The sequence below is a fragment of the Haliotis rubra genome, unplaced genomic scaffold, assembly GCF_003918875.1.
Source record: "Haliotis rubra isolate DU_JTF1 unplaced genomic scaffold, ASM391887v1 Scf558, whole genome shotgun sequence".
NCBI classification, from domain to species: Eukaryota; Metazoa; Mollusca; class Gastropoda; order Lepetellida; family Haliotidae; genus Haliotis; species Haliotis rubra.
In genome coordinates, this window is record NW_025767255.1 from 301,197 (window position 1) to 328,718 (window position 27,522).

General features: G+C 39.5%; 1 protein-coding gene across 3 annotated transcripts; it reads right to left on the reverse strand.

The window, feature by feature from the left end:
- Positions 1–1,103: 1,103 nt before the first annotated feature.
- LOC124253886 lies at positions 1,104–25,787 on the reverse strand. 3 transcript variants are annotated; one of them, XR_006892324.1, is made up of 12 exons: positions 23,608–23,776; positions 22,339–22,443; positions 21,371–21,396; positions 18,354–18,508; positions 14,866–15,039; positions 14,080–14,151; positions 13,446–13,538; positions 12,318–12,416; positions 10,446–10,688; positions 9,315–9,483; positions 5,914–6,804; positions 1,136–5,882 (listed from the first exon to the last, which is right to left on the reverse strand). XR_006892324.1 is itself a non-coding variant. In XM_046687738.1 (11 exons), exons 2-11 carry the CDS (start codon positions 22,408–22,410, stop codon positions 6,645–6,647), a joined length of 1,263 nt encoding a protein of 420 aa, XP_046543694.1. In that variant the 5' UTR covers positions 22,411–22,443; positions 23,608–23,776; the 3' UTR covers positions 1,104–6,644. The 3 variants fall into 3 exon arrangements, 2 of the variants coding, with proteins under 2 accessions (XP_046543694.1, XP_046543695.1); XM_046687738.1 differs by having other exon boundaries at positions 1,104–6,804; XM_046687739.1 differs by lacking the exon at positions 23,608–23,776 and adding an exon at positions 25,681–25,787 and having other exon boundaries at positions 1,136–6,804.
- Positions 25,788–27,522: the final 1,735 nt, after the last annotated feature.

Below are 27,522 nucleotides of genomic sequence, written 5' to 3' on the forward strand. Positions count from 1 at the left end.
TTAAAGCTTATTAGGACATGTACCAACATATAAATGGTGTATTCAACCTCAAGACATAAAGCTGTAAAGTGAAAAAAGGTAAACATAACCTGACAATGTTCTTAAACTATCTTTTCAAGGGTTACATTATCAAGTATGTCCAGAACCACTTCACAATAATTGCTGCTGGTATTGATACTGAAGGAAAACATTCAGGCCAAAGTTCAGCTTCCTTAGTTTCAGAGATGTCTATAAGCCAAATATAGATTTTCAGTGAATTTCACTGCATTACAAATTTGTACAATACTTTTCCATATACATTGCCCAACAGTAGCCATAAATAGGCCATATTAGTCATATTGGAAATCAGATGTGAACCTCATGAGCAAACTCAAGTGTTAACAATTGTGGGAACATACATGCGATGTTCAGCTTCATAGGTCTAGTGAGTTGTGTGGAGACGCTTACAGATGGTGCCAAAATGTTGATAACAGACAGGACATTAAATCACAGGCTTTCAGTTAAGTGAGCTAAAAACTTGAAAACGCAACATAATGACTTAGGGAACATATTGAAAAATGTTTCAATACTATATTGCGCCCTTTTAAATATATTACTTTCTTTTTAATATATTAATCTCTTTTTAATATATTACTCTTTGTTTTATATCATATTACTGTCTTTTTAATATGTTATTCTCTTTCTAAAATATTACTCTTATTAATATCATATTCCTCTCTTTTTAATATCATATTACCATCTTTTTAATATATTACTCTCTTTTTAATATATTATTACTCTCTTTTTAATATCATATTACTCTTTTTCATATCATATTACTCTCTTTTTAATATCATATTACTATTTTCATATCATATTACTCTCTTTTTCATATCATATTACTCTTTTTTATATCATATTACTCTCTTTTTCATATCATATTACTCTCTTTTTATATATTATTACTCTCTTTTTCATATCATATTACTCTCTTTTTATATATTATTACTCTCTTTTTCATATCATATTACTCTCTTTTTTATATATTATTATTCATATTATTACTCTCTTTTTTCATATCATATTACTCTCATGTACTCTCTTTTTTATATATTATACCTCTCTTTTTCATATCATATTACGGTACTCTCTTTATATATTATTACTCTCTTTTCATATCATATTACTCTCTTTTCAATATAGTACTCTCTTTTTAATATCATATTACTCTCCTTTTACAAGGGATATTTTGATGACACTCATCATGTAAAACATTTTCAAATATGGACTCAAGACAACTTACTTTACTGGTTATTCTTTCAGCTAATACAATGCAGGTTGAACCTTTTATCTATTTTTAACCTATCAAGATTCTTGTCTATTGAGGAAAATGTTTTTCTTTTCCTTTGTTGTTTAGATTCTGTCACTTCTTTCCACTACAGATCCTTGTTTATTGGGAGAAATGTTTTAACCTTGAAACTTGACTAGAAAGAAGAAATGTTATTCAAATTATAGAATGGAATGTGGAGATACATGAGGCATTCCCTAGACACTCCTAACGGTAGCGGCAAGACAAAACACGAGTGTAAAATGTCACAAACCATTTTCTTCTTACAAACCAGCAATAATAAGCATGAAGCTACAATAGCATAACCTGAATATTAGACAAACAGTTAACACTTATGTTTGATTAAATACTGGTATTGGCTGATATCCTTAACAAAAGTTGAGTACTCTCTCATGAGGTAGGTCTGCAAAACCAGTATTTGTTTGAGTGAGGGCATGTAATGGTTAGTCTGAGAATTGTGGAATGTTCTTATAATGAACAAAGAAGGAAGAGAACTACAGCATGATATTAAGTCAAATTGTGCCTAAATATTCTTCAACAAAGCAAAATCTCCATCATATGATAAAAAAAATGCAGTGCAAAATGAAGTATACACTTGAAAATTGGATTTGAGCTAAAAATGACATTCATTATCAAATTGCTTTGCAACTGAAAACAGTTGCAAAAACACTGAAGACTTAAGATCCAAAACTGTAATACCCGTATCAATTCATCAGCATTAAATATTGGATGATTTACAGAAACACTTTACACCACAAAAGCTAAAGGTCAAAGTTCAATTTCTTACATGGATACAAATGGATTTCTTTACTTGAACATATGTGACATTGCTGAAACATTGTTAACAGAGGGGAAAAATTATACTATCATCATGGTCAACAAATTACTGCCATGTATACTCTGATTCTATCTGGAAACAAAGGGAGATAACTCTGCAGGTTTAGAAGAAATTTCTTAGGATATTGACTGCCTGTTATACAAAGTATTCTGTAGATTTTTGAAATATGCAAAATGAAAAATATTCCATAAAAATGTGATGAAATGTGTTCTTGTGTCAACAAAGTTTCTTGGCAACACACTCAGTTAGTTCATGGTCCTGGCAGTGTAAAGCTAGACTAGTCAGTTAAGGGGCCATTCATAATTTATGGCTAGGGGGGTGATGATGATTTTAAGGGGCAGTCAACCATTTTCTTCGGGGAGGTGGGATGGAATCATTTTTGTACACATGTACTGGTGAGGGGGTCATTGATTTTGTACATGATATGCAGGGGGAGGGTGTCACTTACTTAAACACTAATCACTATTAATCATGACAAATGTCCCCTTTGTGGACACAAGATAGGAGACTACTGATGATCATTTTGGTATGTTTTAACTTACCACCAACTATCGTCCATTTGCTGAAAAATCTTACCAATGAAATGCCAAATATACATACATTCCGAAAGCAACAATTGTCTTAAATGGCACTGCTTCAAACTGCTTCAAACCATAACACCATGCCTTTAGCCTCTGATTCACTCACCAGGCTATTGAGGACCAGTGTGTTCAATAGAAGGCATGTGAGGTTTGTCACAGGAAGAAATCTTTCTTGGAGAAAACAGTTTAAAATTATTTTGCTAAGGCCTAAAAATAAAAATGTTGTGGTTCCGAATCCCCATACCGACCCTTGAATTCTGGTGCTGACCCTATTTTTTTTAAGCGGAATGAATAATATAAGCTTTCAGATACCATTGTTTTTGTCCCGGCACCAACAGATATGTCACTCTGATATAGAAAGTCGATATGATGGCTGCAAGCTTGATTGAATAAACAATTACACATTGATAAATGTGTTATTAGTTTGTACTTTACTTCTGGAAAAGTACAAACCTACCTACCCTAAATTTTTAAGAGGTGTAATCGGAACCACAATTTTTTTTTATTTGGCCTAATATAACGGAGAATGAATTATATTGTCACAACAACAAATATTTAAACTTATTGTAAAATCTTACAAACAATCAAAATTGCAAGAAAAATTATCTGCATGCGTTGAAAACATTAAAAAAGAATGCATTAACAAATGTCAAGGCTAAGACTGTAACAGTACTAATGTTTAAAACCGACTCTGTTTGGTGTGACATACCAAAGATTCCTGCAAGGTGGGTAACACCATTGTGTATCAACCATTGAATCACCCGGGGTAGGAGAATGTGTTCCATACAACCAAATGTCACCAAGGCAACAGAAAATATAACATTAGTTTCATATTAACAAATGTCACTCCCCACCCCTCAGTGATGGTAAGTCTTAATGCATAATCTGATGTATTTGGTAAACCAGCCTCTTTATCTTGCCAAACATGAAAGACTTTGGTCAATAACATACATACATAAGAATATTTCAATCTTTCTTGCTTGCCATGATAAAAGTGAAACTTGACATGTAAGGGACCGTTCATAATTAATGGCTAAGGGTGGATGATGAGGATTTTAAGGGGGTTGGGGGGTCATCAATTTTGTACACATGTACATGATATGCAGGGAGGTCACTTACCTTGTACATGAATTTTGGGGGGGTGGGGGTGGGGAATCATTCCCATTGTACATGCTTCTCCGTAAAACGCATCATCACAAACACACACACACACACACACCCTAGCCATAAATTATGAACAGTCCCTAACTTGTGTTTCTTAGAAAGCAATAACTTGTCAAACAGGGTGAATAATATACTTGAGAATGAGTGAAAAGGGATTTTATTCACCCCATTCTTCAGTATTCACGTTATATCACAGCGTGTCAGCTTGATGTTGGAGAAAAGTCCAAAAATGGTTTAAATAACACAATACAGAGTGATACATATTACACTAATGATAAAGGGATGTCCAATAAGAAGCTATAGCTATGAGCAGTTTAAACGAATTGTGTTAGATTTCATTTTTTTCACTTTCTTCAGTTTCACAAAATCCAATCATTTACTCTCATTCAATATTTCCGTGCAAAGATCTGAGGGTTGTTAACCAACAAGAAGCCTCTTTCTTAAGCCCTTGATTCACACATTTTCAATCTGGCAAAGAGAAACTGCCAAAGAACACATATATACCTGCCAAATAATCTTGCATGGACACTCCATGGCATTGTTCCCATTAAGATATCGTTTATCACAATCATGTTTGACACACACAAATCCAAAATACTTGTCTGAATTCCTCACTCACTCAACACTGATTGCTTGTACAACATTTACCTGTCACAAGCTCCAAAGAGGCTTACAGTGAGTAAACATTCCTACTATGTAGATCAGTGGCAAGCATCAATAAACTATATACATAACAATATTTCAGTGAACATAAATATTAACATGAGTTTTACCACATAGTTGGGAACAGTTGTCTAAACATTTATTTATGTACCCGGTATAAGGTATATATTGATAACTTCCATGTAGAAAGTTATCAATATATACCTTATACCAGGTACATAAATATATGTGACATACTTAAAATTAACTGACTGCGATTTGTAATTAGGTTAGACAAAGTATTTGTGTTGCAGATCCCCGAATCAAAATATATGTATATCACCACAGTCATCATTATCATCAGCATCATCATTATCATCAGCATCATCATCATCATCAGCATCATCATTATCATCAGTTATTTAATCCAATGCACTCATACAAAATGAAACAACAGGGTGGGGCAAGAACCCTTTTACACTTGAAAGAAATGAAGGGTATCATAATGCATGAAACAAGTTTTAGGTTTTGAACTGTCTGTGAGAAAGCTTCATCAATAGTTTAAAAAATCACTCTTTTCAATACTGTGTCACAAGGCTGTCACCGCTACACAATAATATTACTCCCTGTCAATTATACATCTCATATTCCAGGACTGTCCTGACTGTGCTCCAACTTTCACAATTAAACTGTTGCTATTTTATTGTCAGGATTAAAGATCCTTCAACCCAAACTGAATTTTTAAACTATTTCGTCTGCCTGCCATATCTGCTTGCAAATAAAAGTATGGACAAAGGACATTATGTGTAGGATATAACATGACCCGTGGGCATTATTGAAAAGTAAGCCCACTTCCCGAGGGAAGAGGGCTTACTTTTCAATAATGCCCACGGGTCATGTTATATCCAACTTATAAACCGACCAAAAGATATAATTTCAATATTTGGTATTTACTGTTGAAATCAACTGGGATGAGACTGGCAGCCGACACCTTGCCTTGCATGCGTAATGCACATGCTCTGCACATGCTACCTGTGTCCTGCACGCGCGCTGCCCGCACTACTCGTCTTGTGAGGAACACACGGTTCATGCTGACAAACAATCTTATTCTTCACAGTGATCCTTCGTACCCTAGTGAATAAAACCGCCAAGCTAATAAGCGAAGGGTTGCAGGTTCGAAACCAGATATCGGTACTAATGTTGGAAGTTTTCAATAATGTGATGTCTTACGATCGCATTCAGCGGTAGCAAGACAAAGTTATATCAATCTTCACAACAAGTAATATTGAAGTAATATCCCGGGGCAGAGGGACAATATTGAAGTAATATCCTGTGGCAGAGGGACAATATTGAAGTAACACCTGTGGCAGAGGGACAATATTTAAGTAATGCCCCCTAATCGACGGGCCATCGGGATATGACTAGAAATACTGCCTTGCAAGAACAATAGAGTGACATCACGGTCCGTTTATAAGACAAGGGAAATAACTCTTGTCATCTCAAGAATATCCAAAAGGCACATCCTTTTGACAATGCTAAATGAGTGAGTATGGTTTTACGCCGCTTTTAGCAATATTCCAGCAATATCACGGCGGGGGACACCAGAAACAATGCTAAATGAGATCACATAAGAAATGAGCTATAATGACACCAACTATGGTTATATTGAATATATGTACACCACGTAATGATGAATCAGGTCTTATTTACTCTAGATTCAGCTCACAGTATACACTTATGGCAGTTCAAGAGGCAACAAAATAATAAGTTGCTTCAATATTTTCACTATTGAGCGAACACTCTGGGTAATGTTGCATTTAATGACAAGAACTACTAAATGGCAGCTTCTTACATTTGAAACACAAACATTTTTCTTTAAAAAAGTAATAATTTTGTTGGGACCAGAGACCATAAAATCAACATTTAAAATTTAGTAAAATAATTTATTATATAGTCTTTGTTTTGACCTGGCTCACAAGTTTAATAAGACTACTCCCACTGTTTAAATGACTGACATAAAATTTTGATGACACTCCATCCTTAATGTGTCACAATAATTTAAAACTTGTCTAGAAACAACGTACAGTATTAGTCATAAGTACTTGTTCAGTATTTGGAGAGGCTCACTGGTTGGACTCATATGATTGTTCAAGAACTCTGTCAGACTTGCAATGGTGGTGCCCTTCTGGTGTAGAAGTGTCAGCACGTTCATCGTAGGGCCCTTTGTCCAGGGTTTACCTTTCAGATGGTACCTGCGGAGGAAACAATACAAAACATTGTCATACTAAATGTTTGTACGACAGCTGGTTTCAACATTACTTGCTTTAAACTGTCATTTCTAAAATAAAGATTACACCCTCCCAACCTAACCAGATATCCTTGGCAGATGTACATGGAGAATAGTACAGATGGTCTCATTACAAACAAATTATATGAAACAAGTGTCTTCCCTTTGTAGCAGGGCGTGGAGTCATCCCACAGATGACATCCTTACCTTGTCAGCTTGCTGACGGGGTTAACCTCTTTGGTCATGTGGACAAGGTGTCCGACTTCGGATCAGAAGGTCTGTGGTTCGAATCGGGACTAAGAAATTTTATGGCCGCTTAAGCGAGGTCAGAAACCATAGGAAGGTCACATGTTTTGTATAATTTGTATGTAATGAGAGCAAGTGTGGTATTTTATTTATTACCCACGTCTTACCTGCATAAAACTGACAAAATAGTGTATTTTAGTTGCTTTTATGGTTTTAAACTGAAACCGGTTTCATAAAGAGGTTGCGGAAGAATTTTGTTGAGGACTAACCTTTGCACATAGACAAAGTTTTATTTATTTTCACAACTGTAGATTAGTAAGAATGTATGATTGATATATATAATCATGTTCTTGTAGTGTTAATATTTAACTTTTTAAGTTTTTTTGTGATATTTTTAAGTAATCAGGTTCATGTGGGATGTTTCGTCTAACTTAATGGATGTAGTAAAAGTTCTAGAATGGATGAATTCACGTGTTTGTTATGAATGAGAAAGTAGTTCCATCACCACATGACCTAATTGAGAGGTCATCGGTTATCCAATCAAACCGTTAGAATCTCAGGTCATTACAAGTCATTCAGTATGCACACCCATCCAACGTGATAAAAATCATTGACACTCAGTATGCAACTACCCATCCATTGACCACATGGGTAATAAAAATCATTCTATCACTTACATCTACTCGGTATGGCTGTGTATTGGCAAGTAAATTGTATTGCAACATATTGTGATTCTGGTACCCGTATTCCGTATTGGGATATATTGGGAGCTTCATGCTTTCACAGTGAGTGACATTAACTGTACACAGAGAGCCTACCGTACTTTCTACACACTTAAGCCCTAAAATACATGTTATGGTTTGTGATAACAGAAATCTCTAATTTAGATCTGATTTGAGGGATTGTACTAAAAATCCTTTCTTTTATAAAATTTGAAGTAAAGTATGCTGTTTTGTCAATTAATTACAATGGAAAACATCAGTGTGAAAGATTTAACTTAAACCATAGCGATGATCACACAACTTTCTATATTTACAGTGCCCAATATACCGGTTCTGAGAAAAAGCATTGCAACATGTATTGTTTGAAAGGTGTATTGCGATATACCGGAAATACCATGCAGTCCTCAACTACTCGGCAACATCATAGTTTTCCAACTCACTGACAGTATGAACATTCGTTATCATGTCAGGTAACTAGAGTTATCTCCCATGACTATAAATGCCTGTTGCTAATATTTCCATAGTCTCACAATCCCTGAACTACATTATTTTCCGTTCTGCCTAGCCCTCAATGCTAAAGCCCTAAATGAAGCAAGTCTAGACTTCCTCAGGCTCTGAACCTCCCTACTCTGTGACTCAGGAGCTCCTTCTCAATTTAAAAGGAAAAGTTTGTTTCTATCAAAATTATATATATTCAGAGGCTAAGCGTTTGTCTACGAGACTCCCGCCTACCTCAAATCCCACGCGAGCAGAAATTATGTTTACTCAGAGATCAAGTGTTGGTCTAACATTTCTGTATGTTTATCTTGTGCAATGGTAATCAAACCTCCCAGTATGCAGTGGGGAGACCTAGTGTGTCAGGGTATGCTCTACTGAAGTTCAATTTTGTTGATTTTGGGACCGTTCATAATTTATGGCTAGGGGGTGATGATGAATTTAAGGGAGGGGGTCATGAATTTTGTACACATGTACTAGTGGGGTTCATCAATTTTTGTACATTAAAGTATTTAAATATTATGCTTAAAAATATGGAGGGTCATTGACTTTGTACAAGACATGCAGGGGGGCACTTTGTACATAAATTTTAGTGGGGTGTTCAGTCACATTGTGAATGCTTCTCGATAAAAATCATCATCACCCCCACTAGCCATAAATTATGATCGGTCCCTTAGGTTAGTTTCCTTTTCTTTGGCAGCTCATATTTGTATCCCCACGGTCCAATTGCTAGAAACTCTTGGTTATAATGGTCTTCGACAACCATTGCCCATTGCATGAGACGACTAAGGGGGATCGGGTTGTCAGGGTCAATGCCTCGACTGATGCATGTATTTGTACCTCAGTTGTGTAGATAGACGCTTTCTGTCAACAGACACCATATATCGGTAATAGCTTATCAGGTCCAGACTCGAATATATAAAGACCATAGCTGAAATATTGCTCCGTGTGGAATTACACAACAAACAAACAAGCAATTATTCAAAGCGAGTGCAAGTGTCTTGACACCTACTCCTCATGATTGATCTGCTGCAAGTCGTAGTTGAGGAGGGGGGACGTGGCTATGTCACGCCAAGAAACGACACTCGGGACCTCCTCCTGATCTAACAGGACACACAATCGCTGGACGTCACTGCGGTTCTTCATGAGCCTCCCAAACCCAGTTCCTTGTCTAGACAGGCCTGAAACAGCAGTAGGGTTTGTAGCTTACCTTCTCTTGATTTAAATAATTTCAATAAAAAGATTAACATTAGCACTGAAGTAAAGTGTACCTTGTTCTAAGCAGTGTTTCAAAGACACCCAGTAAGCGCAATAAGAGCCAGGCCTCTAATAATCGCTGGGTCTGGAAGTCCGTTGAAAACATAAGCGCCGGGTGCTTATTAGAGGAAATATGAAATCTTCAGGTGAATTATGTAACATGTCAAACAAAGAATACACATAATACATACACTTGTATTCATTTAGAAGACGACACAGTCATTCACTGCTACAAGACACTTATCAGCCCATGCTCACAAGATTAACAAGAATTGTTAAGCTCAGTGTAGATTGATGCTCATTGGACGTCAATCACTTGAGATTCCAGACTTGATTATTTGCAGACCAACAGTGTATAGCTAGAATATTGCGGACAACAACAGCATGGATCATGATATTGCTAATATTTGTCAGCTGACTGACTGATCCAGACTGAATTACTTACAGGCTGCTGCCATGTAGCTCGAATTAATTGCTCAGTAGGATGTTAGACAACAAACAAACATATCAAAGTTGTGAAACCCTCACTAGCAGGAACTTATATAACTCATGCCATAGCATTTGAATTGTGGAACCCATTCTGCCAACAATAGCATCTCCAAGATTTCTAACCCAGGCGGTGGGGTAGCCTAATGGTTAAAGCGTTGGCTCATCACGCCGAAGACCCGGGTTCGAATCCCCACATGGGCACAATGTGTGAAGCCCATTTCTGGTGTCCCCCGCCGTGATGTTGCTGGAATATTGCTAAAAGCGGCGTAAAACCAAACTCAGTCAGTCAGTTAGTCTAACCATGAATTCCTTTCTTTAGTCATCTGTAACAACCACAATATTCTCTTTCACCAATTCCTGCCTGAAACCTCAATCTGTCATTCTTCAACTAGTTCACCTGACAATGCAGACACTTTCACCTCTAGGAAGAACACCCCACACTCCGAGGTACCATCACTGAGGTTGACAATCCAGTTGTACCGCCCGGGGTGTTGTGCTGACACATTGTGCAGGATGATCTGACTTGGTGCCGACCTGGGAGCCATGTAGATGGCACTGTTTGGTCCTATCTTCTCCACTGTCAAGGCTGTTACTGTCAGAGCTTCCTCCTTGGGTGTGGCTGAGATTGTGACATTAGCACCTGCAGGGCATTGAGGAAAGGTTTTGAAATGTATTTGACGTTTTGTTTCATGAAGGTGGTTGTTGAAACAAAATAAATCTAAGAAGTCAGCTCAAAAAGTTCACACTTGGGGATTATGGACAAGATGCCGTAGGAACCCATTGTTTTGTTCCATCGGCATTCTGGGTAAGTACACAGGCCCAGCAACCAATCCCAACAGGTGGTTCCGTGGGAACTTCGGGGAGGACACTCAGATCCCAAACAAACTATGCTTATCATTCCGGGTAATAACATAGGTCCATGGAGTGCTGTTCTGAAATAACCCTTCTGAGAAAAATAACGCATGTGCAATGGCCCCTAAATCCAAGCACATTGCACGTTTACCTCAGCAATGATCCTGTCCAGCAAAGTCAAATATTGTTACCATGTGACTGGCTCTCAGATCTAACATGAGATACCGGGGATCTCTTCTGCCCAGAATGCCTTCACCATAACTATAATCACAACTTAAGTTTCCCACTACAAACAATTTCACCGCATGAAGAATCCAAAGGTCACAAAGTGGTTCATATCACCCCCAAAAAACATTCATTTACTCTTCTATATATCTCAATTTTCACCTATATTGTCTGATGAATAATTAATAGGAATCGAGTTGCGGTGCTACCCATCCCCAAAGTCCAGCCATGCAAACCTTGTTGCGAAGTCTAGACAGATTTGTCAACACTTTCAAACACTGGAATTTCCTTTTATTCAACAGAACCACCAACCAAACCATTACAAATTTTAAGCTATGAACAAATGAGTGACACAATGTGCAAAACATGACCACATGGTAGTGGACTCTGGGCTAGACCCGGAAGTGCAAAGTCTGTGTTTCAGATGTTCCAGCCTGGCTGATGTAGGTGAAACAGATGGATGGTGACATTCCATGTGAACAGGAAGTTATATCATCTGGTACTTCCATGTCAAACGCAGAGTGCTTCCTGCCAGATGATAATGATCAGATTTGACACAGTAAATGTCCTCATGAATAAGCGAGACTACAGCCTGTGTGTGTGAATAGAATAAGTAAATATTTGTTATCAGACAATCCAGTGACTGAGAAACATGAGTGTCATAAGCCTTTGACCGAGTCAAAGTACAATATAATGTAGAATTGTGTGTTTCAAGGTGAAAATACAGTAGAATACTTTGATAACGAACACGGATATAACAAACTGACGGCTATAGTGAACTGTTTAAAAGTCATGAATAAACCATATATTATCATATAAAAATGTGAATAGCGAACTACGGATATAACGAACTAATTTCAGTGGTCCCTTGGAGTTCGTTATAAAGGTATTTTACTGTATATAAATACATCCTCATCTCAGTTTTGTTGAAACCCATGAAGATCCGGGTTTAGATTTGGTCTTCAGTAACCCATGCTTGTCTTAAAAGACGACTAGCGGGATCAGGTGGTCAGACTTGCTGACTTGATTGACAAATATCATCGTATCCCAATTGCGTAGATCGATGCTCATGCTAATGATCACTGGATTGTCTGGTCCAGATTCGATTATTTACAGACCGCCACCATATAGCTGGAAAATTGTAGAGTGTGGCGTTGAACACCAAACAAACAAACAGTTTTGTTGAACGTACCATCTTTGGCGACCCACTTGTTTCGGAGGACGTAGCATCTTTGGCTGTGCTCTGCGTTAATCAGCTTCATCACAACTCGACTTCTGGGATTCTTTGCAGCTGGAATCAATCGTAGGATTACAAATAAGCGAACTGGTTAGTTGGAAGCAAAATTAGATGAGAAAACATTTTGTCTTGTAAATAGAGTTAGGGACCACCAAGTTCTTTCATATCACAAATCTGCTAATGTGTTATGTGGTAATTCCAGTATGTTACAACAGAAATATGAAATAAGGGAAATCTTTTAGAGGCTTATGAAAGGAAAAATTAATTGCCTGTTTTCCTGTTCATCACTATGTCACCAGTTTGCTCTCAATCACCTGTATAAAATAATGTACTTGTCCACACTGTGATCGGAGCCAAGGAAATCACCACAGCAGAGTTGTAAATATTTTTAGTTGCCTTTTCTTTTTCTTAAATACTTTGCCATATACACAACTAACATAATTTTTTTTAAAAACTTATTTTTAATGTAATGCAAAGTTTTACTGCCCAATGTCAAACTTATAAACTGACTGAGTTTGGTTTTATGCCGCTTTTAGCAATATTCCAGCAACATCACCATCGGGGGACACCAGAAATGGGCTTCACGCATTGTGCCCATGTGGGGATTCGAACCCGGGTCTTCGGCGTGACGAGCCAACGCTTTAACCATTAGGCTACCCCACCGCCCTGTCAAACTTATAAACACTCATTATGGGGTGAAGTAACTTTCATAGCAGATGCCTATTCCTGGTAGGTTTGTATCTGTTTGATCTTAGAAACATGCTTTCAGAACATATTTTGGCACATTTTACTGACATTTGGATGATCAATAAACAATATTTTTTCAAAATGTTACCTTGTAGAAATTGCATATAATCCTTTATCAATTTTGTATATGCAATTACAATGTGACAATTCACAACTCTTTAAATACAGCAATATTCTAGCAATACCCAGGCTCCACACACTGTACCCACTGGAGAATCAAACCAGGTACTTTGGAGTGATGAGCAAATGCTGAAACTACTAGGCTACCCAACCAACTCCTAAAAATAAAGACAATTCTTCAAATATCACTAGATACAAAACACAGGCAAGTTCTACCTTGTTCCGTTTGTAGACTGTGCTGTTCTTGTTTCTTGTTATAGCTGATGAGACAGATGAGAATACACCACGGCCCAAGCAGGAACAACACCACTGAGGAAGACAGTTAAATGTCTGAATCAATCGCCATGAGCAGTCCACGAGGACCACATCTACTATAACAGACATTAGGGAGTTGGTCAAATGTGAATCGAACCCTTGACTAAATCAGGACAGGAAATAAATGTAAGTAGACCTACCTTTGTATATATTAATGCATGCATAGGACTCTCCATATTTCACATTGACTTTATGCTCACATTGATTTTCAACAATTACATTAAATGTCCCCAAAAATATTTTCAGTATTGCTATCATGGTATCCATGGTAATAAATCTGAAGAGAGTGAGTGAGTTAATATTTAACGTCACATCGGCAATATTTCAGCCATATCGTGACAAATCTGAAGAGAACATAGGTGTGGAGTTATTAATTACGCCATTGCTTACCATATTGTTTGCTACCGGTGGTCCTTTGGATGTAAGCAGGAAAAGGTTCACGAATTTATATTTACAGGCATCCACTGGATTTACATTCCGCACATATTCCGGACAATTATTTCATAGCCTCTGTTGAACATAAACCAGTACACACCTATAAAGAACATGGCCACTGCGCTCAAAACTCTGTGTCTGTGCTTTTTCTTCTGTTTTGATTGTCTTTTACCTGAAATTTGAAATGATTGTCATAGAAAAGCTCTTATAATTGATTTTCTTTTATACTCTACTGTATGTGTGGATCTACCTGAGACAGGTAATATTGTCTGTACAGAAGGTTTATACTCACACTGACAGAACGGCAACAATGTGTGGATGTACCTGAGACAGGTAATATTGTCTGTACAGAAGGTTTATACTCACACTGACAGAACGGCAACAGGTGACTCCACTGTATGTGTGGTTCTACCTGAGACAGGTAATATTGTCTGTACAGAAGGTTTATACTCACACTGACAGAACGGCAACAGGTGACTCCACTGTATGTGTGGTTCTACCTGAGACAGGTAATATTGTCTGTACAGAAGGTTTATACTCACTCTGACAGAACGGCAACAGGTGACTCCACTGTATGTGTGGTTCTGCCAGCCAGGTAATATTGTCTGTACAGAAGGTTTATACTCACACTGACAGAAGGGTAACAGGTGACTCCACTGTATGTGTGGATCTACCTGAGACAGGTAATATTGTCTGTACAGAAGGTTTATACTCACTCTGACAGAACGGCAACAGGTGACTCCACTGTATGTGTGGTTTGCCAGGCAGGTAATATTGTCTGTACAGAACGTTTCTACTCACTCTGACAGAACGGCAACAGGTGACTCCACTGTATGTGTGGTTTGCCAGGCAGGTAATATTGTCTGTACAGAAGGTTTTTACTCACTCTGACAGATGGGCGACAGGTGACTCCACTGTATGTGTGGTTCTGCCAGGCAGGTAACATTATGTGACACAGTTGGCTTGTATCCCCGAGGACATCGTAATGAGCAGGTGCTGTAGACAGTATTGCCATCACTGCACCTGAGACTGCCGATCTCTGGCTTCCGCTCTGCACATGCTGAGAAAAATATATACCAATGATTACTATGAGTGAAATATCAATTATTTGTTACGCTGAACTCCAGCATTTGCTATATTATAGCTATATGACAGTGGTCTGTAAATAATCAAGTCTGGACAAGACAATCTAGTGATTGACGTCATGAGTATTGATCTATGCAACCACCATCCAATCCAGTCTCAAATTACAATGATATAACATGAGACAATGATATAACATTTTAAACAAGTTCCACCTCCTGTCACCAGTTGAGGATTAATTTGGTTTTGTACATGTATTTTAAATTCATTTAAATTATGGAATTTAATGCAAAAAACCTGAGCTACAGGACATAACTATTTAATCAGGACAACATGCAAGCCTTCAGAAAGGATTTGTTTTTATTAATTCTTCATACAATCGAAATAAATAAGTACCGTATATTATCGTAGATAAGCCAAAATTATAAGACCTGATATCAAGGGTCAAGTTAGGGGGTCGACTTATCTAAAGGTCCGCTTATCTACGGTAATATACGGTGACCACTTATTCTGAACTGTGGTGTCATCAATTTGGAAGAAAATAAATGCTTTGGGATTGCTCACTAGCTCACCATCAAGAGAGGAAATTGTTGATATTGCGAAGAGTTCCAAAAATAATTTGATATGACTGAAATAGTTATTCTGTGGTATTTGATTGTCTAACCCAGCATTTACACTGCCTGCATGAGTGAGTGAGTTTAGCTTTACGCCACACTCAGCAATATTACAGCTATATGGCGGCAGGCTGTAAACAATCAAGTCTAGACCAGAGAATCTAGTGATCAACAGCATGAGCATCGATCTGCGCAAATGGGAACCGATAACATGTGTCAACCAAGCCAGTGAGCCTGACCACCCGATCCCGTCAGTGGCCTCTTATAGTCAAGGAGCTTATGGGATTCCGTGAAAGTTTTTTTGATGAAAGCAAATCATATATTCTGTTGTGTTTATATGTTAAAGGAGTTTTAAAAAATGTTTGGTTCCAATCCGAATATTAATGCGAAAGCTATATTTAGCTCAAAATCCAAGATTTCCTCCAAAAATGTTTGATGGCATGCCTCTTACTCATATTGATAGTTTCACTGACACTAAAGTTACTAAACTACTGAAATCTGCAAAAAGAACAACTTGTTCACTTGATCCGATTCCAACTGACCTTCTATATGACTGTCTCGACGTACTTTTACCAACATTAGTGTGCTGATTATTAACTCTTCTACTTCATCTGGTTATGTCATATGTGTACTCAAGTCAGCTCTAGCTAGGCCACATCTGAAGAAATCAAGCCTTGATTGTGCGGATCCAAAAAAACTACAGGCCTGTTTCAAACTTAGCATTTATATCCAAGCTCATTGAATCCTGAATGACCTATGATGTGGTATTGACACAGTACAAGTGGCCCTGCTCACATTACTTGACCTAAGCAGTGCCTTTGACATGATAGATCACCAGAGACTCCTCAAAAGATTTGATACAGAACTTTGAATAAAGGATTCAGCTTTATCATGGCTGGCACCTTATCTACAGGACAGGACTCAAACCGTTGTTATTGGTGAGTCTATGTCAACCGCATCTAGGCTAGAGTCCGGAGTCCCTCGAGTATCCGTGCTTGGTCCGATCTTCTTCACCCTCTTTACTGTTCCACTTGGCTCTATTGTAGCAGACCACAACCTAGAACAACGCAGATGACACGCAGCTGTGGAAGTTATTTCAACCAAACACAGAGTCATCTAGAGCGTCTCTCCGTCAGACATCAGACTGTTGCCAGAAGATATGCATGGATGTCATCAAATGCCTTGAAATTAAATAAAGAGAAAACAGTGGCCATTCTTCTGGGACAGGCTGGAAAACTCAAGCAATGTGACAATACTAGTGCGTCTGTCTGTGGAGCAACCATTCCACTTTCTTCCACTGTCCAGGATCTGGGTGTTGTCATCGATCAAGATCTCAGTATGACAGAACACGTCAAGTATGTTACTAAAACTTGCTACCTCCATCTTCGCAATATCAGTAAGGTCAGACGGTTCTTACCAAAGGTGCCTCCAAAACTCTCTGCCTGAGCCTAGTCACACCTCGTATGGACTACTGTAACGGCCTTTTGGCCGGATCTCCATCTTGTGTCACTGGCCAACTCCAATACATACAGAATTTAGCTGCTCGCATTACCTCCCAGATCTCCAGAAAACAGCACATCACACCAACTCTAAAGGACCTTCATTGGCTGTCTGTGAAACACAGAATCTCCTTCAAACTATTCTGTCTCGCATACCAGTGCATGACTAACACGGCTCCAGTCTACCTCTCGGATCTTCTTCAGGCTTATGCACCATCTAGATCTCTGAGATCAGGAAGTCAGCACCTTCTTGTTATCCCCAAAGTCAAACAAGCTAAATATGGAGGCCGTGCCTTCTCCTATGCTGCTAATAAAAAAAGGATTTCTCCCATACATTTATTTGTATATTTTTTTTTTCAAAGATTATAACCATTTTAGAATGATCCGATACGATGACTTCAAAATTATTTCAAGGGATTTAATTGAGAGAGTGTGAAGCAGAAATAATGTTTTCTCCCCATCATTTCATTATATTCTTATCTATTTTCAAAGAACTCTGCTTTTAGAAGAACAAATTTAAACTTATTAATAAGAATTGGATAACGCATAATTTGATATTGACCAACTATATTTTGAAATAAGGACTGCTCCCTTACTGACAGTCTCATCAAACAGAAATAGACATCTCTTTTTAGTTTCATACATACATAACTGTTCTTTCACTTTTATTAATAGCTGGATTTACATTGATTTGATAAACTGAAGCAATCATATACTTACAAAATGCACAAAGCCTACATCTGCTTAAATTCGTCTGATAGCTGCCATTTTGAGATAGGGAGTGTTCATTATTTTCATTTTGTTTTAATTAAAATATATATATATTTTTTGATAAAATATTTCATGAAATGGAGAACACACTTGGATACAGTTGATAACCTTAAACTTTAAATATTCAACTCTCCCATTATGACCTTCTGAACTTTTAGCAACCTTTTCCACAACCATTTTGTACAGTGCTCAAAAGTACTATTTGCACCATATTTCAACTTGTAACCAAACTTTTTATTTAACTACAATGTCTGATGAATACAAATAACACAATGTCTTGCTTTCATCACAAAACTTCCACGGGACTTGAAAACTGTACCCATCCTACCACACTATTAAGACAAGCATGGGTTACTGAAGGTTTATTCTAACCCGGACCTTCACGGGTCACTGCCTGCATGCCGTACCTGGCTTGCTGAAGTTGATATTGCTGCACTGCACTTTCCGTCCATTGGGCAGCTGCTCGTGACAACCTGGCTGAATGTAAGGTGTCCCCTCCACATTGTCAGGACAGATCCGACACAGGTCACACAGCTCAGGTCGATTGGGGACTTCATACATGCTGGCAAAACATTCAGTCGTCAGCAGGTAGTTATTTACTGCACAATACTTGAACCAAGCTGGTAGTTGGGGTCTGCATGTGTGTTGTGTGCCCTTCCTGGCCACGGATGTGATGGTGTTATGAGTAGGGCAGTAACGATTCGGTTCGATTCATCGCAAATCGAATCTGACACTTTAGTTTCGATTTTCGATCATTATCACTACAAATTTGATATTTGAATACCTATATAAATTATTTCCACACAAACAGAACTTTGAATCCAACTCATGCCGTTTCAAGCACTGATATAAGGCGAAACATGATTGGTTGACGCCGGGCTTATTATCGAATGAGACTCTGAGAGTTAAATGAAATCTGATGTTTTTACTTGCTTGAAGAATCAAATCGAAAATGAGGGTCCAATATCGAAAATCGAATCAAGGTCCGGGTGAATCATTGCAGCCCTACTTATGAGGTGGATCTGCGAAAGATTTCCAAAAATAATTTGATATGACTGAAATAGTTATTCTGTGGTATTTGATTGTCTAACCCAGCATTTACACAGCCTGCATGAGTGAGTGAGTTTAGTTTTACGCCACACTCAGCAATATTCCAGCTATATGGCGTCGGTCTGTAAATAATCGAGTCTGGACCATATTATGATGTTGTCATGTGCCTTGTCTGGGTGTGACGGTGTTGTCAGGGGGTCTGTGTGGTAAGCCTGTGTTGCTGGGTGTGACAGTGTTGTCAGGGTCTCTGTGTGGTAAGCCTGTGTTGCTGGGTGTGACGGTGTTGTCAGGGTCTCTGTGTGGTAAGCCTGTGTTGCTGGGTGTGACAGTGTTGTCAGGAGGTCTGTGTGGTAAGCCTGTGTTGCTGGGTGTGACGGTGGTGTAAGGGGGTCTGTGTGGTAAGCCTGTGTTGCTGGGTGTGACGGTGTTGTCAGGAGGTCTGTGTGGTAAGCCTGTGTTGCTGGGTGTGACGGTGTTGTCAGGGGGTCTGTGTGGTAAGCCTGTGTTGCTGGGTGTGACGCTGTTGTCAGGGGGTCTGTGTGGTAAGCCTGTGTTGCTGGGTGTGACGGTGGTGTCAGGGGTCTGTGTGGTAAGCCTGTGTTGCTGGGTCTGACGGTGTTGTCAGGGGGTCTGTGTGGTAAGCCTGTGTTGCTGGGTGTGACGGTGTTGTCAGGGGTCTGTGTGGTAAGCCTGTGTTGCTGGGTGTGACGGTGTTGTCAGGGGTCTGTGTGGTAAGCCTGTGTTGCTGGGTGTGGCGGTGTTGTCAGGGGTCTGTGTGGTAAGCCTGTGTTGTTGGGTGTGAGGGTGTTGTCAGGGAGTCTGTGTGGTAAGCCTGTGTTGCTGGGTGTGACGGTGTTGTCAGGGGTCTGTGTGGTAAGCCTGTGTTGCTGGGTGTGACGGTGTTGTCAGGGGGTCTGTGTGGTAAGCCTGTGTTGCTGGGTGTGACGGTGTTGTCAGGGGTCTGTGTGGTAAGCCTGTGTTGCTGGATGTGACGTTGTTGTCAGGGGGTCTGTGTGGTAAGCCTGTGTTGCTGGGTGTGACGGTGTTGTCAGGGGGTCTGTGTGGTAAGCCTGTGTTGCTGGATGTGACGGTTGTTGTCAGGGGGTCTGTGTGGTAAGCCTGTGTTGCTGGGTGTGACGGTGTTGTCAGGGGTCTGTGTGGTAAGCCTGTGTTGCTGGGTGTGAGCGGTGGTGTCAGGGGTCTGTGTGGTAAGCCTGTGTTGCTGGGTCTGGACGGTGTTGTCAGGGGGTCTGTGTGGTAAGCCTGTGTTGCTGGGTGTGACGGTGTTGTCAGGGTCTGTGTGGTAAGCCTGTGTTGCTGGGTGTGACGGTGTTGTCAGGGGTCTGTGTGGTAAGCCTGTGTTGCTGGGTGTGACGGTGTTGTCAGGGGTCTGTGTGGTAAGCCTGTGTTGTTGGGTGAGGGTGTTGTAAGTCTGTGTGTTGCCTGTGTTGCTGGGTGTGACGGTGTTGTCAGGGGTCTGTGTGGTAAGCCTGTGTTGCTGGGTGTGACGGTGTTGTCAGGGGTCTGTGTGGTAAGCCTGTGTTGCTGGGTGTGACGGTGTTGTCAGGGGTCTGTGTGGTAAGCCTGTGTTGCTGGATGTGACGTTGTTGTCAGGGGGTCTGTGTGGTAAGCCTGTGTTGCTGGGTGTGACGGTGTTGTCAGGGGTCTGTGTGGTAAGCCTCTGTTGCTGGGTGTGACGGTGTTGTCAGGGGGTCTGTGTGGTAAGCCTGTGTTGCTGGGTGTGACGGTGTTGTCAGGGGGTCTGTGTGGTAAGCCTGTGTTGCTGGGTGTGACGGTGGTGTCAGGGGGTCTGTGTGGTAAGCCTGTGTTGCTGGATGTAAGTATGAGGTTGTTCTCGGTTTCATCTGGTGGGTCTTCATGTGATGGTGTCAGATTATAATATAAGCGGTACAAAATATGTATTATGGCTGCCTTGTTAATAAACTTTCTTAATCAGAAGAATTCAATATGAAGTTTACATTTTGTTCAGTTACAACAATAAGATTGATCAAATGGAGGGGCATTTCCTTTGAGGATACATCTTTCAGAATACCTGCAAGCTACAGTATGGCCCTGTTGCCTGAGGAGCCACTATACCCTGTACAGAGCTTTGTCAGAAACCTAGCACCAGAGTTACACTGATTCACACTGAATGTGTTTTCAGGATTGTCAGCAGCATATGCGTGTGTCTTCATGGTTTTCAAGAAAGTTCTATCCATTTCAGATCTGCATCACTTGTAGGTTTCCTTCCACATCAAGTTGACACTGTGAAATTGCTGAAGTAACTGCTCAGAGCACTGTTAAACAAAACTCATCAACACCATATTCCTGTTGCAAGACACTGCAAGCTGTTGCTTTCCTTACAATTACTTACTATTTTGGGCAGCGTCCTTCAACGATCTGCAAAATACCAGAACTCATGATGTAAAATAATCTGTTCAAATCAAGAAAAGTAATCTCTAAACAGGTCAGACTGCAGCCTGCCTCAAAGGTACCTGGTATAACAATCATCATCTTAACAATCCTTCAATAAGGTACCTGGTATAACAATCATCTTGCCTCAATAAGGTACCTGGTATAACAATCATCTTGCCTCAATAAGGTACCTGGTATAACAATCATCTTGCCTCAATAAGGTACCTGGTATAACAATCATCTTGCCTCAATAAGGTACCTGGTATAACAATCATCTTGCCTCAATAAGGTACCTGGTATAACAATCATCTTGCCTCAAAGGGTACCAGTAAACCAATCATCTTGCCTCAATAAGGTACCAGTACACCAATCATCTTGCATCAATAAGGTACCCAGGACACCAATCATCTTGCCTCAATAAGGTACCCAGTACAGCTATCATCTTGCCTCAATAAGGTACCAGTTCACCAATCATCTTGCCTCAATAAGGTACCCAGTACACCAATCATCTTGCCTCAATAAGGTACCCAGTACACCAATCATCTTGCCTCAATAAGGTACCAGTTCACCAATCATCTTGCCTCAATAAGGTACCCAGTACACCAATCATCTTGCCTCAATAAGGTTAAAAACTCTCAATATCTGGAACCCTGATGAAGCATATGATCTAAATATAACATGAAGATTGTCCTTCGCTGATGTGATGTGACAATCAGAGAGACGCCTAGTCTCCATTAGTTTTAATCACTGTTTTTCAAAAGAAATTAATTAGTATTGAATCATTGAAAACTGAAAAAAGTGCTAGGATGGAATTAACAAACGCATCACTGTAAGAGTTTATGAAAACATTACTAACAAATCTTGACTTTACTAATTTTATGACATTTCTGTGACCAGCATTTTGTCTTTTGTAAGACAGATACCTACTTTTCCGAAACTTAACAGCAGTAGGATAATAATGCCAGAAAACTCTGCCATCTGGAACCACGTCCACTTCATCGTCCCAGGATAACCCGTGGACCGTCATGAAGCCTGAAAGTAAACAGGCCGGTTGTCAGTGACTACCAAAAAGAAGAACAGATGTGTGGCACTATAACACCACGAGAGGATCTGGGCAGAATGAGTCCCTAGTGCCCACATTAAATGTCTGCCGACAACAAGGTAAGACATATAATGGGAGGTTCCAGTGTAGCAGTGAGAGATTGGGGGCTGTGGGGTAGCCTAGTGGTTAAAGCATTCGCTCATCATGCCGATGGCCTGGGTTCAATTCCCCACATGGGTACAATGTGTGAAGCCCATTTCTGGTGTCCACTATTGTGATATTGCTGGAATATTGCTAAAAGAAGTGTAAAAAATATACCCACTCCTCACTCAATCAGAGATTGTACCATATAACAACCTGAATTTCTGCAGCAGAATATCCCATGCTTGTTAACAAGGTGACTTAAGGCATAATAGTGTTACAGTGAGTCTTCCAGGCATTGCTGGCAGCACATCTAACACCATGCAAAATTCTGGGGCAGTGTGAATCCCTAATAAACCATGCATGTTGGGAGAGTGGACTCACTGATGATGGTGTATAAAGTGGTCCCAGTGAGCCATCTAAGGGACTGTATGTCATCGTGACCCTACACGTCTACAGATCCCTGTGATGTTTTGTCAGAAAACAACATTCACATACAGACTATCATGTCAAGGGGCATCTCATATCTTACAAACAACATCAACAATTTTATATGATGGCTAAACACACAGATGAATATAGAACAGTTTGTCATTTGCAGAAGAACATCACGTACAATTTCAGAACACATTCATACATTTCTTTGACAGGCAGTTAGCTTCTTTGAGTGGCATTGAGAAGCTGGTATGATAAAGAGGAACAATTATTTTATGGATAGACAACTACCATACCGCACCTATTGCAATATAGAAGTTATCTATCAATAAAATAATTGTTCCTCTTCAACATTCACACATTTTTATAAAAGCCTTGAGCAACTCATAACCAGCCACATACACTCAAAACACCTCAACCACATACCATATCCACATAAAGGTAATAGACAAAATGTTCATAACATTGTTAACTAAAATATATCTACGACATTTCCTGACCCATTTCCTGCATTCAACAAATTAACCACCTGTCCAAACACATCTCTTCATCAATGTAAATACATGAGATCTACCTACCTGTAACTGAGAAGTGTGCATGTTTCTAATCATAATACTTTCCTAAAAACAAACAACTATGTATAACAGGAAAGTACATATTGCTAAATTGAAGAGCCACATTTAACTAGGCCAGCTTATTGCGTATGTAATCTTGACAGTAAACAACAATTGTTCAGCCATCGGAGTATCCCATGATGCTAAATATAGATCTTGTCATATGCGTAATAGAACAGGAATTCAATAACTTCCCCTTTCCAGTTAGCAGCCAATCACACAGCTAATGACTACAAAACAACAATACAAATGATGGTAAACACACCATTTATGTGTCAGAAGTGATGTATCTAGAATAACAAAGTGACCTTGTAGGCAAATTGGGAATTTTTTTTAATTTGGTCAATAGTTAAGGTTAATGTGGTGATTCTTAAAATTTCTTTGATATTTTAACATTCAATTCAAAATTGAAAAATCATGCCTCTTTCTCTTTATAAGTGTTGCAGTTTGTGAAATACCTTGGGTCACCTTGACCCAGACATTACAATATTTATGGGGAATATTTACTGACAGTTGTTGTGGACTAGGGTATCTGCCTCTGATCTTGTCTTCATAACTCTAAGGTCAGACTGTCCTCTTGACCAATGCTTAACCCGTGAAAATATAGAACTTTGATTGAATCAAATTACTCCATTTAAACTGAAAAGGAGCTCCAGTGAAATGGGATGTTAAGACTGAAACTATGGGAAATCTAGACTTGCTTATTTGGAAGTTTTGCAGAAAGTGTTGACTGACATCTAGTCACTGAAATGAACATATTTAACAGAAAAAACAGTGGCAAGCTAGACATCGTCTTGCCACATATTCTAGACTTGCATGGGCTTTCTCGGATATATTTGTTTCAAGGTCTGTATTACAGACTACAGAAAGAGAAAAGATATGGTTCAAGATTTCGAGATAGACAAACTAAATCTGAGAGACATCTAGATTTAACCTTATTTAGACTGACTGACTGAGTATGGTTTTACACCGTTTTTAGCAATATTCCAGCAATATCACTGCGGGGGACACCAGAAATGGGCTTCACAAATTGTACCCATGTGGGGAATCGAACCCAGGCCTTCGGCGTGACGAGCGAACGCTTTAACCACTAGGCTACCCCACTGCCCCCCCTATTTAGAAGTTTTCCAGAAAGGACTCAACAGAAAATATTATGGTGGTCTGAGGGATTACAAGGCATGGATCATTCAGGATCCGTCCACAATGCAGGGTTTCCAGACTACCAAGGTTTCATCTTATCCTGTCATTCAGATGTATTGTATCCTATTTAATATATTTAGATCTAGTTTATTTTTATTAATTAGTCCATTTCCTAAAAATATATGGTAAACAAATCCACAAGGGCATGTAATGCTAAAACCTGCCATCAAGATATGTACTGGCACACTGAGGGGTCTTAGTGCTATATAAAAGGACTAAGTCCCCGTCAGTGACAGTATATATACCTTGATGGCAGTTTTTAGCGTTACATGCCCCTGTGATTTGCACTACAAATATAGGATTTCTTAAAGACCATGTTAAATTTTGTAAATTTGTTATGTAAACAATTCAACAACCAGTGGCATATTTTATGAATTATTATATTAGTCACTGCATGTTTAGCAATACCACCTTTCCCACGGGACATCACAGATATTGGTGTTTACAAGACATCTCACCACAGAAATAAGCAATGTCTCCTTTGCCAACCTCAATACTGTATAGGATACACCTACCTGTTTACATTAAAATGTCATATGTGGAAAAGGTCTTACTTTTCATTAACTACAGATTTGTTCAGATACCGTTAAACACATAACAATCTTCAAAAGTCCTTTAAATATGTGTTTTACGTTTACTCGACAAGCATCCCCGAAGAAACGATCGTTTTCCAATACAAGATGCCGTACAATATCTTAGGGGAAGTACGGTAACATGAAAGGTGAACAGTTTCTGAAAATATAGGCTTGTGTGAACGCGTTACAACCGTGTGTATGAAAGAGAAACGAGCCGTTCCTGCAATTATGGCAATACGTTTCTCATGGAACCATACAGTACCTGAATGAATGCTTTCTAATGCCTGCCACGGTGTTGTATAATAGATATCGATGTCCACACCGAAATCTTCGTTAACAGTCAAACACTAACGACAAACTCCCCACTCTACTCTCAGTTACATAATGATTATGCAGAGGACTCGGTTTGTCTATGTATGGAGTATAACTATTACGTATAGCAGGGAATTCCCCAGGTGTTCCCAACTGTTTTATTTAACTCAACGCATCACCCTAGTTTGTACCCATGAACTTTCAGTATCGGTTCGAACGGCTCGGGTGATGTTGATGGTGTCCCCATTTTCACCACGAAAAACCCGCGACTGTATATTTTATTTATCTAACGATGCATGACCGATGCTAAACCAAGTGCTGTCTTTTTTCGATTGTTTACCCACCCAAAGAGGGACCAAATACTTGATTAAATGGCCATGCGATGGGTACAGTGTTGCAGATCTGTGTGTGTTCTTAAGTGGGTTTTTATTTGATTATGTTTTCCTCAAAGATATTCGTATTTGTATAGTTGTTCAAACATTAATATAACTGACACAAATCAAACCTACAAAACTAAGAATTAAACCTACTATTTACCCACGAAACAAGGCTTTCTGACACTGACCGAACAGCTCGGGAGAAGGAAGGGTAGCCCAGTGGTTTAGCGTCCGTTCGTCACGCCGAAGATCCGGGTTCTACTCCCCATATGAGTACTATCTGCGAAGCCCATTTCTGGTGTCCCCTGTCGTGATATTGCTGGAATATTACTAAAAGCGGCGTAAATCTATACTCACTCACTGTTATTGTACGGAGTTCTGTTGAAAACAGGGTCAGATTGGAATCTGCTCCATTGCGCAATTGGTGAAATATTAGACGATCTTGTCAAGGTGGGGTTTTAAGGCCTCTCACTTCCAAGTCTCGCTGCAAGCTCAACTCTTCGACGGTGGTTCTGATGTATTGACATCCGGGTAACTTCGGAGTACGTACGCTGGCTAATCAAAAGGTGTCATTGTGGTGGACTCACCACATATTTATTTAGATATCCCAAATTATTTTTACAGGCTTTTATAATAAGTGCACATTCACTCTCATTTCTTCACTTACAGAGCAATGGGGTAGCCTTATGGTTAAAGCGTCCGCTCGTCACGTTGAAGACCCGGGTTCGATTCCCCTATATGGGTACTATGTGTGAAGCCCATTTCTGGTGTCCCCCACCGTGATATGGCTGGAATATTGCTAAAGGCGGCGTAAAACCCAACTCACTCACTCATGACCGTGGACCCAAATTCCAAATGACTTTTGTTTTCAGACTCAATTATTTTTTCAGTTGCTGATGGAAAACCAGATACGTTTTCTTTCTGGAATATTGCTAAAAGCGGCGTAAAATTAAAACTCTGTAAAGCCCTCGAGCCTGGGGGTGATACCGTGGGATAACACTGACAATCCATTGTTCCAGAAAAGCTTGGCGTAGTTGCTGCAGATTCAATGACCCTTGTTGACGTATACATTGTATTTGGTTAATCCCGGATAAGTACACCAAACAAGGCTCTAAAAACCGCATACACCACAGGGATCCCGTCAAGGTTTTCTCTGTATAAACATAGGGAGTGTGAGCTTGAGATCAAATCACGGTTCAGCCATTGTGTGTACTCCTCGAGACTGAAGAGAACGGCCCACAGATCTAGGATTAACAAAGAATCCTGTCTGATAAGGGGCACAGTTGGACTCAGCGAACTCATGTTACATTTGGGATTACACTTTCTCAGTAAAGTACCGACTCTAGTTCTTTTGTTAGGAGTCCTATCCGGGATTCGAACCCACACTCTCAGAGTCAGGCACCTAGACCTGATTG

What these genes read in the sequence shown, in the direction of transcription:
- LOC124253886 (XM_046687738.1), bottom strand. Translation starts at nt 22,410, where the DNA reads ATGAAGTGGACGTGGTTCCAGATGGCAGAGTTTTCTGGCATTATTATC. An exon ending in CCTGTCGCCCATCTGTCAGA is followed by an intron (nt 14,152 to 14,865) that starts GTGAGTAAAAAC and finishes TTCAAATTTCAG; the next exon opens with GTAAAAGACAATCAAAACAG. An exon ending in CAAGTGGGTCGCCAAAGATG is followed by an intron (nt 10,689 to 12,317) that starts GTACGTTCAACA and finishes AATGCCCTGCAG; the next exon opens with GTGCTAATGTCACAATCTCA.